At 42.0% G+C, this 20885-nt stretch overlaps 1 protein-coding gene across 1 annotated transcript in view; it reads left to right on the forward strand.

The window, feature by feature from the left end:
• The window catches only part of brf1a (BRF1 RNA polymerase III transcription initiation factor subunit a), a 159053-nt gene that overhangs the window by 87339 nt on the left and 50829 nt on the right, over positions 1-20885 (forward strand). Inside the window, exons 13-16 of the mRNA XM_049596569.1 lie at positions 9051-9112; positions 11233-11314; positions 11503-11659; positions 13423-13467. Coding sequence (XP_049452526.1) covers positions 9051-9112; positions 11233-11314; positions 11503-11659; positions 13423-13467 — 346 coding nt within the window. The remainder of the gene's footprint in view (positions 1-9050; positions 9113-11232; positions 11315-11502; positions 11660-13422; positions 13468-20885) is intronic.

The raw sequence follows: 20885 nt of genomic DNA on the forward strand, positions 1-20885 counted from the left end.
AGTGAGATCTGCTAAAAACCACAGTGACCAGCTGTTTTTAGGGAACCACTGAGCCTCTATTGAAAGTGAAACTGTATAGTTGTGAGGTGTTTTTAAAGATTTATGTCTTCAGTAGGACCCAGTGAGCCTGAGGATGAGAGCCACAGACAGGAAGTCAGGAAGCACTGAGAGTGGGACGAACACATCGTTGGTTTTTGGTCTTTTTCTGGGATTTGTTGACACCAAGAAAAATACAGAACACCACCAGCCTTATCCTTTAATATCTCTGTATCTCATACTTTCTATGTTTGGCTCAATCTCTCACCCAGCAGCTCTCCCTCCTCCCTCCTCTCCTCCTGCTCTTTTAAATCTCTTGTTCTCCCCCTCTCCTGCCGCCTTCAAAAGGCCGTCTCCTTCACCTGTTAGCGCTCGTTCCTGCAGGGCACATTTTCTCTGTTTCTTTGTGTTTTCTTCTTTGGTATTAGAGAGCCTCTGCGGTGAAGCATCTTATTCTCCTGACCACATCAGACAGGCCTGCCGCCGCCTGGGACTCAGCAATGTGTGGGAGACGGGGGAGTGGGGAGGGTATTTTGGGGGTATTTTTGAAGCAGTAGGGGAGGGGTGGAAAGGTAAATCTGGGGTCAGGTTACCTGTCTGTGAGGACCAGGAGAGAACAGGGTGATAGAGTTAACACCTTGAGGGCACGGAGGAGCTGCAGATGGATCAGACTGCTGCTGCGCTGTCTTCCTCTGTTTTTTTACTCGGTTTATCTCAGGCCGGCAGTATTCGCCGAAAGAAATTGAACTTGGCATCTTCTCAAGCTGCCGCTAAACATGCCACTGTGAGCAAACACTGGTATACTCTCTGTGACAGCAGATGAAAGAGCTTACAAGTCGTGATGAGGGAAGACACCACTTGGAAAAGTACCCGTACAAATTCAGTTAAGTTAAAGCTAGTGTGACTCTGTGAGGTATACATTGCCTGCAGTCTGCTACATGACATTTACCCCTTTTCCACCAAAATTAATGTATGTATGCAGCTTTTTAAAAGCAGGAAAACACATTAAAAGTAGGCGATAGACCTAAAACAATGTCACGCATGGCCTAAAAACAGGTTAGCAAACGGTAGAAAGCAGCATGGAGGCCAGTGAAAGTGTCACAGGGTTTACTTCTTTTTTATATCTCTTACTTACTCAGACTCTCTCTCAAACTTGGTGCAGACTAAATTTTGAATAATGTTAGAGTGCTGCTCTGACGGAGACATGGTATTGTTAATGCATTGGCTGAATTGGGTTGAAAATAAGTGTCTCCCCCAGGGAGGCCGATCAAAGCCGATTGGAACTGGAGCTGATAAATACTTAGGACTGCTGCAGAGCCATTTGTTAGCAGGCGTCAGTGGTGTTTGTGCAGCGGGAAAGGGGCTGATGTTGACCAGTTGCCGGTAGTGGTGTCCTTCAGGGCAACGAACTAGGACACTTAGAGTTGAGCTGTCATCTCGTCATCTTAAGCCTCCTATGGACTGTGAGATTTTAGCAATCGTATAAGTTTAGAGCAGCTACACTGTGCAACATGGATCTAATAATCTTGGGTACGACATCAGGTTTAATGAATGCACATGTATGATGATGACGCCGACTGAATTGCAGGCTGCTCCGGTGTGAGTGTTTTTGCTGGCTCGGGATCCTGGTGCAGACTATAAACTGGAATTTACCAGCCTGTCACTCATGCAGCATTTGAAGATAATTACAAGCACAGCCATTCTCAGCTTTCAGTGTCTGATAGTCCACCACTAACATTTTCGTCACGTCTCGTCAACAAAAGTGAAACATCATGGGAAAAAGGTTGTTGACGAAAAATGTTCGTCATAGTTTTTCTCAATGAAATTAACACTGCTACAGACTGAGAGTTTATCGATCAGTAATTTTAGTGCAGCTACACTGTGCGACCTGGATCTGATAACCTTGGGTACAACATCATGTTTGATGTATGCAGACTGTACGATGACAGCACCGACTGAGCTGCTATCTGTCTGTTTGTTTGGGTTTAGAGCCAGTGCGTCATTTCATGCTGCATTTGTGTTGGTTGGTTAGTAGATGTAATACAGGCAGAGGGCAGAATCTCTGCAGATAAATACACTGCCACACACTTCTAGTGGGCCATAAGTGATGATTAAGAGGGAATTATCCTGCATAGAGTACCTTACGTTATCCTACCTTCTTAATGACATTTCTGTTCATTTGAAATGTTAAAGTTCAGTAAGAGACAGATGAATATTCATGACTTATATTATTATTTTATCCACCGTCTCTCAGATCGCTACCTTTCCCCTCCATCACTTCCTCTCCTCTTTCTAAAATAATGTATTCCCTCAGAGTGCTCGCTCGTGGAGGACGGATCTCCCCTCTCCTCTCCCCCTCAGCACGAGGTTGGAGGTGTGTTCCAGAGGGATTTACTGTTGGAGAGCAGAAGCTCCTCGAACAAGAAGAAAAGATGTTTGGGGAATCCTGTTTTTTTTTTTTTCCTTTCTGTATTGATATGCAGGCAGAGCTGGATCTCTGAGCTGCTGCCAAAAGACCTCAGGCTTCTTCTGTCAGCTTGGACAGGAAGAGAAAACTGGTTTCTCAGTGTGTACAAGGTCATCAGGGAGGTACTCTCTGTTTTCCTTGAGGATTTAGAAGTTTTCTGGATGTGCTGCAAGTCTTTGCCACTTTTTTTCCTGCTAATGAGGTGATGTAATCCTCCTCTTCTTATTCAGAGCGACGAATAATGTTTTTGGCCTTCGGATGTTTCCACTGATGGAGGCCAGACGCCTGCAGATGTGCTTTTTTTTCTGTTAATAAGGAGACGTCTCATTTAGCGCAGCCTTCACTTGTCTTAGATCTACTGTTTATGTACCATTATCTGACCACCCTGTCCCCGTTCTGAGGACACTGCAGCCAATATGCGAAGACATTCTATCCTACGCTGTTGGACACTGATATCTACAGTTCAGATATCTGTCTCCAGATTAACGTGGGAAAATGTTCTGTTTTCGTCTTTTTCTCTCCGCCTTTTTAAGATTTTCATTTCCATTTGTTCGTCAGCCTGGAAGTTCAGCTATTCAATCAAAATTGTCTCTTGTCCTCCGCCTGAACACCAGCATCCTTGGCAAACACTACTGTCTTTAACAGTCTGTAGTGGGCTGAGTTTTATTTAGCTACAAAGAAGATATTATCATATAAAACTAGAAGATCTAACGTGCCCATTGGTACCAACTACGTCATGCTAGCTTGGCAAATGCTTCGCTTGGCATTTTGGCAAAGAAAAAACTGGCCCGGCCATTTTCACAGGCGACCCTTGACCTCTCACCTCAAGGTATCTGAATGTAAATGGGTTCTGTGGGTCGCCATGAGTCTCCCCTTCACAGACATGTCCACTTTAATCTAATCCCAGTGCAGTTTCAGGCAAACAACCATGCAGCTTTTCTGTATACTGGGGTCCCAAAACAGTCCTGGAATTGCACAGGTTGGGTCTGACTGGAAAGCTGAGAACCCAATTGTATTCTTGTGTGATGGTGTTAGTCCCCATAGTGGTCATTTCATTGTGGTGAGGTCATTTTTTAAACAGACATCACTGTATAGAATGACCTACAGTGACCTCTAGGATAATCACAGCCTCATGAAACTCCACAGCCACAAACTAGAGACCTCGAGCATTCAGAGGACGGACGGCTTTCATAGGTATGTTGACAATGAGGGGATTTCTCAGCAGTTTCTGGAATAGAAGTGCTCGCAGAAATCTCCAAATGTCAATGTCATGTTTTTTGTGGTGTTCCTCAAGGTCTTGATATCTTAATGTGGAATTTTGAAGGGATTTTTGACCATTTTTTATCAGGTCTCGAGTGGGCAAGAATGCTTTAATTTAGCGCCAAGTCCCTATATACTCTCGGAATAGGTGTCGAACCAGAGCACAAAGTTTATAACAGATTAGTAATTTGAAAAACTTGACACACAGTCTTAAATTACTCCTCGGGTTCCCCACTGTCAGATGATGCATACCACTTTTATGTGGCATCTACTGCTGACCTGCTATCTCCTCCTAAATATGCCCTGCTCTCCCTAAAAAAGACAAAAAAGGGGGTGGAAGAGGTTAAATCAAGGTGTGTTAAAAGTGAACTGTGTTGTGTTCTTCATCCTTTGTTTCTGTGAAGGCGTTGTCTCTGTCTCGCTGGTTAGTTTAACTGAACATTTGAGGACGACCATGTGGTTACAGTTTCCTAAAAACTGTCAAAATTAGCTTTGAACACTCGCTGTGAATCCAAGAGCATGTTCACACTAAAACTTGTAACTTCTCTTTGTTCTCTGTTCCCTCTGTCCTCACTAAGCCAACGTTTATCTCACAAAAAACAAAGCTTTCCCAAAACGGTCTCCGGAGTGTTTAAATCTTAAAGCTGGCCTGGTGTTTCAGATTGTACAGAAACTGCAAAGTGATGACGTTAGCTGTCGGGTCACTGTCAGGGGCTGTGTGGCAGTGAAGTTAAGAAGCAGCTTTTGTCAGTGACCTGGATTTACGTTCATTTGTCAGACAATGTTGCAAAAGAAAAAAAAAATAGAAATAAATTTATCAGCACAGCAGGGGAGTGACTGCTGGTTAACATGTTGTGTTTTGGAGGTGCGATTAAATCACAATTTCATACTTGTTGTGTTGTCTGGCAACAGAAAGAGAAACAAATGTGAATAAAAAGTTTGGCTGTATTAAAACATAGTGCGATCACAGAGAGCAGGATGGGACTGAATGGAGGCTTAACTGGTTGTCTTTCACACTCTGTACTAGATTTTGCAGTATTGTTTGTCAAATGAAAATAGGGCAAAGAAGAGACTTAGCTGTTTCTCTGTTGTTAACGTCTTTCATTTTAGGCAGAAAAAGACCTAGAAGAACAGTGTTCAGTCCTCAGTCTTAGTGTAGATGTAGTCTTAGACCTGTTTACGCACTATTTGAGCATGGGAGTTTGATATTAGTACCAAAACCGTGACATCCCGGGTAACACAACATCTCTGTTTGTCTCCTGGGCTGTCTACTCTCTACTTGACGACAGTGTATTAGGGCCATTGTAGGTAAAAAGAAAAAAAATACCAAACAAGGTGAGGAGCAAAAAAAACTCACCAATTACTCACCAATTACCTCTAGCTCGTTGAGCGTGTGCCCAACATGGGCCAGTTGCCCGGGTGTAATTCCGATCCGCGACCCTTTGCTGCACGTCACCCCCCCTCTCCTACCTTTCCTGTCTATGTATGGCTGTCCTATCAATAAAGTCACAAACGCTTAAAAAAAAAAATCACAGATTTACTGCCACAAAGTGAGTGTAGAGAAGAAGTAATGTTGGATGAGTGAATCAAGTGCAGGACTTTCCCCCAGGAGAGCAAGGTTTGTGTCCCATGTGAGTCAACACTTGCTAATTATTTTTAAACTAAGCTGATGTATTATTTTCAGTTTCTAGGACGTAGAAAGCTGCTGAATGCACACTGTACATACGCTTTAGCAGAGTAGCTTAATAGACCCATTTGTTTATTTTCATTCATTCATTTTCCGTAACGGCTCATCCTGTTAGGGGTCGCAGAGGGGCTGGAGCCTGTCCCAGCTGACATTGGGCAAGAGGCTAACACATAGAGACGGACAACCATTCACACTCACATTCACACCTACGGACAATTTAGAGTCACCAATTAACCTGCATGTCTTTGGACTGTGGGAGGAAGCTGGAGCACCTGGAGGAAACCCACACTGACAAGGGGAGAACATGCAAACCCCGCACAGAAGGGCTCCCCCACCCTGGAGTTCGAACCCTCCACCCTGGGTTCGAAACAGGAACCCTCTTGCTGTGAGACGACAACACTAACCAATGTTCCGCTGACCCATTTGTGTTAAAGGGAAATTTTGGTTTATTTCAACCTGTCTCCTATCGTCCTAAATTTGTTTCAAGTGACTAGTGACATAAAAATAATAGTTAGCATGTTAGCCGTTAGCCTAGATACAGCCGGGGCGCATAGTAGCATCAGACCTGTTAAAACGTAAGTGAACGGGCAACCTTCAAGTGCAAAGTTAGTCCACTAAACAAGCTTTTTTTCCACAAAGACCGCCTCATATCATTAGGATAAATGTCAGAGAACATATAGAAAACGACATGTAACCGTGTTGTCTGACCTTACCGGTGTGCTGCCATGTTTGTTTGCCATTTAGCTCTGCTTTCCAAAGCGCGGCTGATATATCGCAAGAACAAGCAGTGATCTCATAGCGTGCCTGAAATCTCACGAGAACAAGCAGCAACAGCTGGAAGGCAGAACCAGACAGTAGCCTGAAAAGTTCATTCATTTATTTTATGAAAGATTTATAGAATAATGGCTGACTTTTTGCCAGACTTCGACTTTGTGGAGGAGGAATTTGATTTTGCAGAGTTTGATGGCTGCCCTTATTTATCTGAGCCAGAATACACTGACGAAGAGCTTCGTGAAATTGAAGAACGGAGGAGGAGAGAGAGAGAGGCACAACAGGTAGAGGACGAGAGAGGAGGAATGGCTGCTGCAAGGCTGCGTAGCTCTGGAGATTGGTGGTGTACCTGTGAATGCTGTGCCCCAGTGCCCACAGAAGAGGAATGCCTCTGTTGCAAGGAATGGGACCGGTTGCAGCCTTATTTTCAAGGTCTGGATGTGACCGAGGACGAGACACCTCCACTTGGAGTAGTATCCAGCTCGCGAGATTTCAGGCACGGTATGAGATCGCTGCTTGTTCTCACCATATTTTGGCTGCGCTTTGGAAAGCAGAGCTAAATGGCAAACAAACATGGCAGCACACCGGTAAGGTAAGACAACACGTTTACATGTCATTTTCTATATGTTCTCTGACATTTATCCTAACGATATGAGGCGGTTTTTGTGGAAAAAAAGCTTGTTTAGTGGACTAACTTTGCACTTGAAGGTTGCCCGTTCACTTATGTTTTAACAGGTCTGACGCTACTATGCGTCCCGGCTGTATCTAGGCTAACGGCTAACATGCTAACTATTATTTTTATGTCACTAGTCACTTGAAACAAATTTAGGACGATAGGAGACAGGTTGAAATAAACCGAAATTTCCCTTTAAGTTTATATTTTGACAATGCTAGGACATCGAGGAAGGACATCCAGCTGATGGCCAGGTAACATCCCGGATATCAACACAACTTTCATTCTGAAACTGAACCATAACGGGACGTCTTGACTGGACATTCAAACAATGGTTAAAGTCTTATGCTTGACCCAGTATATGTACACAGTGTGCATCCAGCAGCTTTATACATCCTAAAAACTAAAAATAATAAGTCAGCGTTAACTCACATGAGACACAAACACTGGTGTCCGGGGTGAAAGTCCTGTGCTTGAGCCATTCTTCCACCACAGCGTCCTCTCTACATGGACTTCTGACTCTGAAAGTAGACATGGGAGTTTATTTTTTTTGGAATTAACCACTCCTAAATTTATGGCTTTAATCTCGGAAATTATAGGACTTATTTGGGGAGGAATATTGCCCCATCCCCATTTTATTTTATGTTTTTAGCTGCAGTGGCCCTGATATAATACGCTGTCCTACTACACTGTCACTAAAAGGACCAAAACCCTCAAAAAGTTTGAGGGTAGGAGTTATTTTATGAATTTTACCTTCCCGACAGCCAATGTAACATCCCAATCCTGAGGTCTGCAGATTCTTCTGCACGCTCACCAAGAACAATTTTATGGGTTTGATCAAATTAGCGAGTGTAGATATATCAAAGCCAGGCCTGAATAATAACTCGGTAATTGCTCCCTCCCTCCTCCTCTCTCCGGGGTTGGACCGGTGTTATCAGCTCTTAGTCTCGCTGCCTCTCTGCCTCCCGGAGCTGCCAATCTCTCCCAGGGCTTGTCTCCATCTTATCTCCCCCTCACACTTCATGGAGAGGAAGCTCTTAGAGGGCTGGGCCCGGCAGATAGCGACTGACCTGTCTCTTCCCTCTGGAGCGGGTTCTTTTTTTAAGGAAGCTGCAATCTGCTAACTGAACTCAAACGGCTGACTAGATTATCCCCCCCTCCCCTCGCCTCGCCTCCTCGACAGTGGGAGAACACACCCTTTACTGTCTGAGGATGGGTGTTTTCCTCCCTCCCTGTCTGTGCACCTGTCTCTCCTTAATGAAGCGGGAAGGCTGCCTGTGGACTCAGGTGGCACATCTTTGAAGTTGCCGCCCTGTTGGGAGTTTGAACTCGAGGAAGGAGGGCCCCTGTGAACGTGTCAAAGGCAGAAAGCTGACAGAAGTTAAACGACTCCCATAAACCTGCCACTCGCTGCCTCTTTAAAACATTTCTCTCCATCTTTACTCCTTTGATTGACTGTCTGATGTCTGCAGGCAGCTAGAGAAGAGTTGCACTTTGTTCCAAAACAGCTAATCAAGGTGGAGGATCTTTTCGAGTGAAAGCTGTTGAATTCCTAGTGATGGTTTTCGTCTTCACTCAGCGCCTACACTCGCTTCCTCCTTTTGTTTCCTTTATCAAAGTCAATCAGATTTCCTTTGAACCTTTTCTCTTCCAAAATTGAAACGTGCGTGCACACCTGGGGATTTCAAATACCTCTGTCTGTTATCAACACATTAAGAATGTCTGTTGTTTTCTCCTTCGCAATCAGCTTCATCGCAAAGAGACGCAGGTAAAAGCGAGTGTCAGGCGTCGCAGCTTGAAGAAAAATGCAAATTGCCGTTTCAGCATCTCCCAGTTTCAAAATAAAGCGTGCTGCAATCTAGAAAGCGTATCGTAATTGAAAAGAAAGTGAGTTTAAGGTAGATCCGCTTAAACGCCAGCTAAGCCTATTAACGTCTTATCAGAAGTCACAGTGCGTTTTATTTGCTGATTAACCCTCGATGGAAGATGTTCCACGAGGAAGAGATGCAGCAGGATGTTGGCGTTGCTGTTTTTGTTTTGTCCCCTGCCAGCTGCTGTTTCCTGGTTTACCCCTCTGGGACGTTGAAGCTGCCGTGAAAATATGCGTTACAGCAAATGTTCAAAGTGTGTCCGTTCTGATTTTGTCTCTGTGACAGATGGTGCTGCTGACAGCGGGGAGCTGGACCTGAGTGGGATAGATGACAGCGAGATAGAGCTGGTATGTACCTGCTGCCTAATGAGATCCACTCCAGCTGAAACACACAAGTTAATCATGCACATGTTCCTAAAACGCACATCAGAGGAATGTTCCCTTTCCTCGAGATGCTTTAACAGCTCTCAAAAATCCCTCATGCATCTGTTTTGAACTCTCATTGTCCTGAATTCACAATGATAATGTTGCAGATACTCATGGTTTCCTGTGGTCCCTGGCCAAGGTGTTACAAAAGGCCTCCTCAGATACATCAAAGCAAAAACAAAATCAGAACATGCAGTTTAAAAGGCTTCCTAAAATGCATCATTGTTGGCAGGATGTGGCAAAAATGATTTTAGTGAAATTTGTTTGAAAGTCTGATCGTGGGGCAAGATTAAAGTGAGAAGGGTGTGAAGCACATCCAGAAGAATTTCCAACACTTAGAGAAATTAGTGTTTCAACATTTCAGCTCTCTTCTCTGAAACCCCTGCACTTATTAGAGACAAAAGACAAAATTAAGACAAAAGTTTTATCTTCTTCTCAATCCCTGCACTGATTGTATTAAAAATTGTTTATTTTTTCCTTCAATCCTGCATTTATTAAAAAGAAAAAGAAATTCTCCTAAATCCCTGCACTATTGAATAAATAAAAATCTTTCCTTTCTCTTAAACTCCTGCGCATATCAAATTAAAAAAGTCTCCTGCACTTTGAATAGAAAAACAATCTTTCTTCTCTCCTGAACGCCTGCACTTTTAAATAGAAAAATTAAAGTTATCTTCTCCAAAACTCCTGCACTTACTGAAATAACCACACTTTATTTTCTCCCAAACTCCTGCATTTTTAAGTAAAAAATTATCTTATTTTTTCCTAAACTCCGGCATGTATTGAAGAAAAATTACCTTATTTTCTCCTAAACTCCTGCACTTATTGAATGAAAAAATTATCTTTGTTTTCTCCTAAACTCCTGCACGTATTGAAGAAAAATAACATTTATTTATAACATTTATTTTCTATTGAACTCCTGCACTTATTCAACAACAACAAAAAAAAATCTTCTCTCCTGCTCTTTGGAATAAAAAACTGTCTTTATTTTCTCCTAAACACCGGCACTTATTGAAGAAAAATTACCGTTATTTTCTCTTAAACTCCTGCACTCAGTTAATGAAGAAATACCTTTATTTTCTCCTAAACCCCTGCACTTATTGAATCAGAAAATATCTTTGTTTTCTCTTAAACTCCTGCACTTATTTAACAGATTTTTTTTCTCCTAAACTCCTGCTCTTTGAAATAAAAAAAATCTTAATTTTCTCCTAAACTCCTACACATATTGAATTAAAAAAGAAATTAATTTACTCCTTAACTTCTGCACTTATTGTATAAAATATATCTATAATTTCTCCTAAAACTCCTGCACTCACTGAATAGAGAAACATCTTTACACATTTCAAAATGCAAGTTAAAATCAATAATTATAAAAAATCTAAAATGAAATCTAGTCAAATGGTGACAAAATGAATAAAATTAAGAAAAAATTTCAATAAACTGGAAGCACATGTGTGCGGCCGTGGGTTTTTGCATATGAAATCTAGATATTCTTTATTGTTAAAATAACACATTTAGAAGATTGTGAAAAAAATTCAGCTCTGCTAAAACCCTCCTGAACAATGAACATGAAAGATGTTCTAACCAGGAGAAGTGTCCTTTTCAATCTGCAGTCCTCACCGCTAGGTACACTAAAATCCCCCTAAATCTTACACACTCGACCTTTAAAGTGTTGCATCCTGCCCATAGAGGCTTTAACTCCCTGTATATTTATATAAAAGTACTCACTGTGCATATTTAAGCATCTAACTTTAAACTCAAGAAGAAGACTTCAGTGTTTTTGCCATGCTGACTTCAGTATGTTGTGTTTAGTGAACTTCTGTTTTGTCTAATAAACACCGGAATATCAACTGATCACATCAAAAATGTGTCTGTTTCATTATAAACTAAATATTTGACACATTAAAAACCTGAAGTAAACATTGGGTTCAATCACAAAGGCAGTATTTGTTGAAAGCAATGCAACCATTTGACCTGATGCACAAAAATATCAGTGAATTGTTCCACACATTGTTTTCCTCGAACTCGTCTGACTCTCTCTGCAGTATCTGCTGAGTGACAAAGAAATCAAAGTGAAGACGGCGCTGTGGATGGCAGAAAACTCCGACTACCTCAAAGAGCAGAAAGGTACTTTCATTTGTCTTTTTTAGTCGTCCCAAAATGTACCTCCCACTCTCATTATTTTATCAGCTAAACAGAGTCAAACCTCCAACTGAACCTGCCAGCCTTTGTGTCCTGTGGTAATTTCCCACTGTGTCGTGCTGATGTTTGTATCTCACAGTTTGTGTTCAGGCTGTTTGTTGTTTCTGTTTCAGAGAAGGAAGCAAAGATAGCGAAGGAGAAGGAGCTCGGGATCTACAAAGAAAAGAAGGTAACAGCGTTCAGTCTTAGAAACTCTCAGATAAGAAAGGGCAGGCTGTCAGAGCTCGGAGCTGACAGGAAGTTAATCGGAGGCAGAGTGACGGTCAGACAGTCAGAGGTGGTTTCAGAAAGTTCAAATGGACTCGGAGCATCTGTGAGTCGGAGAGGAAAAGTGTAGTATACAGGCGGGTGATCAGTCAGGCAAACAGACTGAAACACTGACAGTTTGTCAGCAGAGAAAAGAACAGTCACAGAAACCTGTTCGTGTTTACAAGGTACCTATCCATCAAGCACCTCAACCCTGATCTGTCATCGTTCTGAAATCTGCACGTCTTCACAAAGCTGTTATTACTCATAGGACAGCCCTCAACTAAACACATTCTTAGTCTGCTCGCTTTTATTCATTTCAATCTCCTGCCTTGTTTTTAGCTTTGAAGCCCAGTTCAGACCAATGATGTGTGACGAGACGAAACCACTTTAGCACGTTGCAGAGAAAAGTTGCAGCTGATGGTGTCACCTGCAACTCAGCTGGTCAAATCGCCGGCGGCTGGTTTAAAAGCACGTCATCTGTTTCGACAGCCAATCAGCTTGTAGTGAAGTCCTCTGGTCAAGTCAAAGTGACACAGACGGAGTGTTTGCTTGCTGCAGCAGGTGCTCCGTCCCAGCTGAGCTCTCTGTTTCCGTCGTCATGGTGTGCCGGTGTTGGACGATGGGTCTCTGCTGCTGCTCATTGTATGTGCTTAGCGAGAACTTGTGGACAGGAAGTGGGCGCCATACTGTTTCCTGCACAGTGAAACAGGAGGCTGATCAAAAACTAACCGAGATTCTGTTTCTGAGTTTTCTGTTTCTCGTGACAGACGTTCTCAGAAACATGTTTAACTTTAAGAGACTGAGCTTGTTTTGTGCCAGCCGGCTGCCATTGTTTCAAATGGACGTGTTCTCATTGCCTCACCCAGTGCATTCTGGTAGTTGTAGGTTTTCTCCCTCTAGCACCACTTTCAATAGTATCTGCATCTTCCTACTGCATAGACATCCTAGTTTTATTAAAAGGCAGTGAAATACTTATTTAATCCCTCAGGTTATCTGATATTTTCAAACTCGCCAAATCTGGAGACTCCACAAGAATCACTTCACCTCAAAATGTTTCAGATTGTTGTATTTGAGTAGATGTTTGAAGCCAAATGAGCCGCAACTACTGAATATTTTACAAGCTATAGACAGATGATCAGACAGACAAAACACAGACAGACAGGCAGTGCGTCCTGTGAAACTGGTTCCCTCTCAGATCCCATTACTGGTTCTGGCACAGGCCCTTTGTTAGCCCCAACATCTGTTCACTGGTTTTAACTAGCTGGATTAGCTGCAGTGGAACAGAGACCTAATGAGACATGCAGCCTCCTGACAGCGCTGATCCAACCACAGCAGCACACTGTCATTTCACTGACAAACCAGTGAATAAATGAATAAAGCGGAGGACAGTCTCGTTATGTGTGTGTGTGACAAAGATAGCATCCTTTTGTGGTTTCTAACACTAAACATCCTGAGTTGATTAGCTGCTGCTGAGGGGGTCACTTTAATGTCAGCTGAGGATTTTAAGTTAAATTGCCTCAAATCAGTGTGCCAAGAAACTTGTGAAATTTCAAACCGTGTCATTGCTGCGTAAAATGTGTTTAAAAGTTGATGTTTTCAGTGAAGAGAAACTCAGCGGATCTGTGGAGATGATTTGGAGTGAGGTCAAGGTGAATGTTGAATAACTGAAGCTGGGTGATAACCCCAATCTGGTGTCTTAATTGAGATAAATGGCTGATTACAGAAATGAGCTCAGCTGAACATTTGCTTGCAGATGATGTTCCTCTGCTTGTCTGAAATAACAGAGCTCCACTCAGCCTCAGCACGCCGCTCAGCACCCTGGGAAAAAGGTTGGTGCAAGGCATGTTTTATTCAATTTATTCCGTTTGCTTCTTTTGAAGTTCATCAAAAACAGAATTACATCTTATCCAGAGTCCAAAAATTGGATTGTGACATTTGGGCCCAGACTCAGGGTGACGGAGACACAACATGAACTAAGCCCCCAATCTTCCCCAAACAAATCAATGAATGTGATTAACTTGCAATTATATATAATTAAACTGGTATTTTAATTAGACTTGAGGGTGGGCCAAGGCAAACAAACCAGACTGAAATATCTCCAGCGTATGGAGCAACCAGATTTTACCTTGACAAAGTGAAAGAAACCAAAACGTCCCTAGCTTAATTAAAAAGAATAAAACAAAGTTTACGAAATAGGCAGCCCACCCTTGCTACCTCCCCCAGAACAGCACCTTAAATGTGGCTACAAATGATCAGCTGGGAGAGGAGGAAAATGGGCGTCCACCTCCGACGAGCCGACACCATATTGGCTCTTTAGAGGGAGCTTTCATTACTGGATGCCAATCACCTGCTGGAGCCACCAACCACATGATCTTCTTGTCCTGGCACAGACCTGTTTGAATACTCTGAGACGCTTGCACACACCAAAATTCACAGCAAGACGCACAACCCAAATTACAGCCACAGTCGTACGTCTGTGCCTTAGATACAGAGAGATGCAGCCAGAGAGTTCGTCTGTCTCACTTTTCCTCCACTGGAAAAGTTCACAGCCTGCCTTTGATGATACATTCAGTACCGTTATCTTTCTATAAACGAAAACAGAAAATTAGAGGTCCTAAAAGTCAGTCTGGGAAATGTAGGAAACTGCCAACAGAAGTCAAAGAGGACAGAGCAGAATCACAGCACTTAAAGACTGGTGACATTTAACACTGTGCTAGTGTGTGGATGTGAGCCAGAGGTGGTAATGTTTACAGCGATGTCAGCCTCATATCGAGTGCATGGAAACCTAACATACCACATGATTAGTGCTCAAACGATTAGTCCATTATTTGATTAGTTCATGACAGAAGGTTTACAGCAGTTTTGATGAATTGATTGTTGGTCATTAACCAAACATAAATGCCAAACGTTCTTTGGTTCCAGTTTCTCCACTGTGAAAATGAACTGCTTCTCTGTGTCGTGTGTTGTTGTAAATTGAATCTTTGGGACTCTTGGTTGAACAAAAGCAGCAGTTTTGGCTCCGGCGTCTTGTTTTGGGCCTTTCTTGCATTAGTCTTTGACATTTTATAGACAAAGTGATTGATTTAGTGAATTATTTGTAGCACCACTGAACATAATCAGCCGCAGTAGGAAATTACGACCGTCCGCTGGTAGGTTTTGACTAATAACTGTCTAATCAATCAGCCAGCTCATTTCGTTGTGGACATGTAGTCCATATTAAAAAAAAAGATCAAAGAGATAGAAAAACTTTTAAAAAAGATGATAAAAACAGACAATAAATCTAGTAACATTAAAACAGTCGTCACATGAATTCAACCCATTCTCTAAGGGGATAATAAACTTGTGTAGGAGTGAGGACACAACCCTCATCTGCACTCAGTAGCCTTTGTAAACAGACCTTGATGTGGAACGTCCAGTGCTGTACGATACAACAGCACTGCAGAGTTGAAAGCCAAAGTAGGCCATTTTGTTGTGGCATCATTGGGCAAAAATCCCATAGTAAACTTTGAGCACATTGAAATGCAAGTGGACTGAGGGATCACTAGACTTCTGCGCCTCTTCTTGGCTTTGTTTTCAGGCTTTAGAAAATCCAGCCTGCAGGGTTCCCACGGTCATGGAAAACCTGGAAAAGTCATGGAATTTTACAGTCATATTTGCCGGGCTTGGGAAAGTCATGGAATTCTGTTGTGTATGATAAAATTGTTACAGTTAATCTTATGTGGCCACACATTCTTACTCCGACCTTGTCACATATTGACGTCTGGTCATGGACTTTCAACGTCCACATACGACGTGCAAGGTACTGTACCCTGGGTGTGGTGGTTGTTGATGTTCTGGGACGCCATGTTGAATTCTGCCTGTTACATACATTGTTTTCTTTCAAAATACGCTTCTGTTTTCACAGGAAATTTAACATACAGTCTCTTTCAAAATAAAAGCACTACGTCAGTACAAAACCGTTTGGCTTTAGAACAAAGTCGGTGTTTGTTGGACCCATCCACCACATCTCCCACCCATCCCAGTCGGACTTTCACCACCTTAACTTTCGTCCTGCTGCGTTTCCCCCTGACACCACCGGGCGCCATTAAACTATAACGGCAATCGGCCGTTGGTTTCTGATTCTCAAGTCACTGCCAAAGCGCCGGATTTTGACGACTTCAGAGTGAGACCGGGCTCTATGTGGATAACCTTCCATGTGACGTAACCTAATGGCAAGATATGTTTCTGTAGTTGTCGATGTAATGAACCTCTAAAATGTATCAATGTGTGAAAAAGTTTGGTTTACCATCACGTACAAATCTTTATTTTCTCCCCGTGTTTCATCGCTTTCGAGTTTGAAAGTTTGATATTTTTGAAAAATGTCGAGTAAGTCAGGCAAGAAAGAAAAAAAAACAAAATGTTATAATGGGTCCTTGAAAAGTCATGGAAATGTTTGGAAATTTTGTCAATGAAAAAGCGTGGGCCCCCTGATCCCTTGATGAGAGAGAGGTCATTTCAGAGAGAGGACATTTCTGTTGGCTGTTCTACAAATGCAGATGAGCATGCATGTCCCCTCGGTGAAAGCCTGATTCAGTGGTGGAGAATCCTGCAGAGAAAGTTGCCCTTTCAGCATTGGCAACACTTGCCTACACTGCAAAGCGTCCCAACAAAGGAAGACGGACTTATCAACAAGAGAGACAATAAACGAAACAAATCACGTGTCAGTATCAGTGAAGATTTTAGAGGTAGAGAGAAAATGTCGTTCATACTTTTGCCCTCTGCTACCAGGAGCTAAAGGCTCACGACTGGGGCTTCAAGTTCACGTTTATGTAGCTAATGTTAGCTAGAGCTTTGAATCAAAGTGTGGTCTCCACCTCACTCCACGCTGCTACAAACCACCTCGCTGGGAGGAGAGTGGGCCGCAGCTCTGGAGATGGACCCCAGAAGCAGCCGCAGCATCCCAAACCCCAGCTCTGGGGGACTCGACAGCCCGACTCCCTACAGGATATACAAACTTTCTGTTGCTGCCGTTACACAGGTTATTCCTGGTGCTGCTGCTGTTAGCCACCAGCCCGTTGTGACACCAGGCACTGGGGGCGTTTGAGCTGGCCAAATTCAAGCTGCTACATCCGCCGTCCGAAGGTTTGTCTTTAGAGCTGCTGCCTGCTCTGGGTTACACCATGTTCACACCGGACGTGGAAGCGCCCCAGTTGTTGCACAACCGCCCCGGTTCATTCGTGGATAAACTTGACCAGACGCCAAACTGTCATTGCAGATCGTGAGCTGGCCATGGCGCCCAGCACGTTAACATGGGCCCTGAAAGAAAGCGGGAAATGAAATGTATTCTCAAGACCTGCTATATTTCTTGCCTTTTCCAGATTCCTGCCCTCCCCAGCTTTCATGTGTTCCATAGAAGGAGTTTGCCTTTAAGAACAAATCCACTATGAAATACTAATTTTCTCTTTACATCTTAACTGTCTGTTCATTTCTGTTTTTTAGCATCAGATCTGATGTCAAAGTCTCCACCATATGTGAGCATATTAAACAGCTCTGATGTATAGTGAGTAAACACGACCTCATGAACATAACAGCTGTTGTGCTAGCATCTTAAAGAGGTCCTCTTTTCACTCCTGACTATCATGTTAAATACTCACTGAATTTAATCAGATAATTACCTTGTACCCTCCCCTTGTTAACACTGTTAACCTGTAATGTCAACCACCAGCACAGCCCTGATAAACAACACCTAAAGTACATAAATCCATATTTAATTAGGTTTGCTCAGTCCCTCAAACCAGTAAATAATCCTCAATACAAACAGCAGATGCTCGATTGAATGAAGGCGCGATGGATGCAGAGTGTTTACTCGTGTCTAATGCAACACCAGCCGTTCCTCCTCTGCCACTCGGGGTCACATCCACCCGCTTTTTGTGTTTTTCTGGCATATGATGGTGGCTTCACTCCATAATGATGAGGCTGCACTTCTCCTGTCGCCCAGAATAATCACCTGCGACAGGAGGACAGATGCTCAGTTTTGTGTGTATGTGTTTTTTTTTTTTTGCTTCTCCACTCTTGTGGGATTTTCTCTCCTTCCACCTTCTCTGCCAGGATTTGTCTCTGGCTGTTGCTCTCCCCCTCCTCCTCTCACGACATGCATTCACAGGACTGATCCGCACCGAGCCTTTCAGACGAATTTAATGGGTTTTCTGCAGCGAGGAGAAAAGCTGAGGGTTTTTTTTTCCTTGTTTGTTTGGTGTAGGTGGAAATTGGTTTCCTATGGTTCTGTTTTTAAAGCCCTTTCAGTTAATGTTAGTTTTAGGTACCATCTTGAAGCTTTATAGGAGTCCTATAGAGGCAGCTGTTTAGTGACTCCCTCCGTCCCCTGTTTCCTCCCTTGTTCTGTGGTTAGTCATCTGGTTGCATTTTGCTAGGCCTTCGTAAACCCTGTCCTGAGCTCTGTGATAATTCACTGTATTTGCTCTCAGACCCACGGTGGAGTTCGAGAAGTCTGTTTATTATTTATGTCTTATTTATTGCAATTGGGAGTTTTTTTAGTGCTGTTTTTTTCTTCAAGCAAAATAAAAAGTATTTATAACCTCTCTTTAACGAAACGGGTCTGTCACTGTGCTCGCCACAGAGTGACGGGGCATGTAAACAGATCAAAACAAAAGAACAGACACATTACAGACTTTAAGAATTGAGGCCAAAGTCTGTTTGTGTACAAAGAGTTGAAAACAGGTCATGGAAACAAATATGAAACATGGAATTCACTTCAATGAAAACCCTTAAAGTGTTGTTGGATAAGTTCTTATGATAATTTATGGTGTGTTTTTGTGGCTCACAGAGAGTGCGTCGTCCATTAATTTCAGGGTTGGTGGTTCAGTCCTGAGCTCCACATGTCCTTGAGCAAGACACTGAGTCCCAAACGCCCCCAATCAGCCATTGATGTGTTTTCCATTATTTACCTTTCAACCAGCTAACTATTCATTGGAAGTGCATGTTATTACAGACAACTGAAGAACAGAAGAAGAAGAAAAGTAAACAAAGAAACAGACACACCAAAAAGCTGAGAAACAGACATGAAAGGAAGAACAAACAAACAACAAAACAAACAAAAAAGACCTTGAAATGGGAAAGACTTAAAAAAAATGTAAAAGGAGCACCTCAGCGCAAACACACACAAAACAGAAAAAATTAAGACAATGAACACCGACCAAAAATCAACAGAAGGCCAGAAAGAAAACAAGATGAGATTGAGCAGACAAACAAAAAATCTTGAAAAATCAGAAATTTCTGATAAATAGTAACCAAAAAACATGTGCAAAAAATTCCCCACAAATATCAACAAACACTAAAAGAACAGAGGCAGAAAAAACCTGAGAAACACACACAGAAAAAAACAACTCACTGGGGAAAAAAATAAGTCGTCCTGAAAAACTGAAACAGAAAAAATCTTGAAAAAGAAAAACTTTTCGAATTTTGTTTGATAAATTAAAAAAACAAAGAATTACAAAAAGCGAAATGGACAAAAAAGAAATAAAAGAAAAGAAAAGGGAAACCCTCTAACTGAGAAAGAGGAACACAAAAAAACTGAAAGGAGACTGAAAAAAATAACCACAAAAATTAAAAAAAACCACCTTTGAATAATGCAAACAATAAAACACCAATGAAAAACAGAAAAATTGAGATAAAAACACAAAAAAGAGAAAACAAAAACACTAAAAATATGAAAAACAATCAATGAGAACATGTAAGAAAAAGAAACTAACAATGTAAAAACAGGGGCAGAAAAACTTGAGAATCATGAATGGAAAAAAACAAACAAAAAACTCAAAAATAAGAAACGAAGAAAACATGAAAAACAACGAACAAGAAAATTCGTAAAGAAAAAGAAAACCGCTAAAAAGAAACACAAGAAACCCTGAAAAACACAGACAACCATAAACAACAACCATAAAAATAAAATAAAATAAAAATACCCAGAAAAGGGGAAACACTTGAAGAACTGAGAAAGAGGAACACAAAATGAAAACAATTGGAAAAAGCTAAGATAAAATAGACACAGGAAAAAAAAATATCTACCAACAGAAAAACTTAAAGGTAACAAAAAATACCAGAAAAATATAGAAACACACACACAAAAAAAAAACACGTAACGAAAAAAAAACATAAAAAGAATGTAGAAATAATGACATAAACACAAAACAACAACAACGTAAAAACAGAAACTAAACACAAAAACAAACCAAAAATAGAAAACGACCTTAAAAACAGCACAAATCTCACATTTGGATCAAAGTCAATAGAGAGGCTCGGTCTCAGGGCATAAAAAAAAAAACAAACCACCCTGCTCCTCTGACAAGATGATTGATGACACAAATTATGACACTTTACAGCACTTCCCATTTAGAGGGTGGTAACGTGATGCTTTATTGATCGTCGTGGGGAAATTGCCTTTGTGTTCACGCCCCTCCACAGGGAGGTCAGAGGTCGGCCTGGACGCAGCGAGGCTGGCAGCGTGATACAGTGTCCTGCTCGAGGACACTCCAGCAGAGTGTCTGTCTGTCTGATGAGACTTTAATCCGAAGCCTCACCCTGAAGTGTCTCATTCATCCCACGTACAATGCTCAAGGACAGAAAGTAACTCGAGAGCTCGGACGACAAAGGAAAACACTTTTTGGGGAGAGGATCCTCGATGTCTCGGATACAATGGATCATTGTGGGGCTGCGTTATTAATCAGCTCAACATTACCAGCTTATTTTTATGGGATGATTCTGATGTGTTACTGGTCCTAATTCTTGCCATCTTGAAACTGTTAATCAGATGAAACAAACCATTTGGAGAGGTCACACTAGACCAGTTTGTTTTTGACATTTTGTACACTCATTATTAACCAATTAAAAATATACATTATTTAAGGGGGCAAAAAGCGTGGCATGTGTACGGCCCCTAACAGAGGAACAACTCTGTCTTCCATGTGGTGTTTGTACCCTATGTACAGAGCAGTAAGGTGCAATGACTGTGCAACATTTGTGCCTCAATCAGGCCGTGGGTAGGCTGTTATATATTTTCCTGCCCTTTCAATCGTCAGTCTGGTCGAAGCGTTGTACAGCGTTTTGTTTTCCATGTACAAAAGAAACCCCTTCTTACAGAGTAACCCCTCGGTGTTCATCCCCAGACCAAATCGCAAATGATAGTTAGTCCAAAATCTTTTATTCATTTGGTGTTGCAGTTTTCGCCATCAGAATTTTGAAATAGTACTTAAAC

Source organism: Epinephelus fuscoguttatus, linkage group LG14 (assembly GCF_011397635.1).
Source record: "Epinephelus fuscoguttatus linkage group LG14, E.fuscoguttatus.final_Chr_v1".
Classification (NCBI taxonomy): domain Eukaryota; kingdom Metazoa; phylum Chordata; class Actinopteri; order Perciformes; family Serranidae; genus Epinephelus; species Epinephelus fuscoguttatus.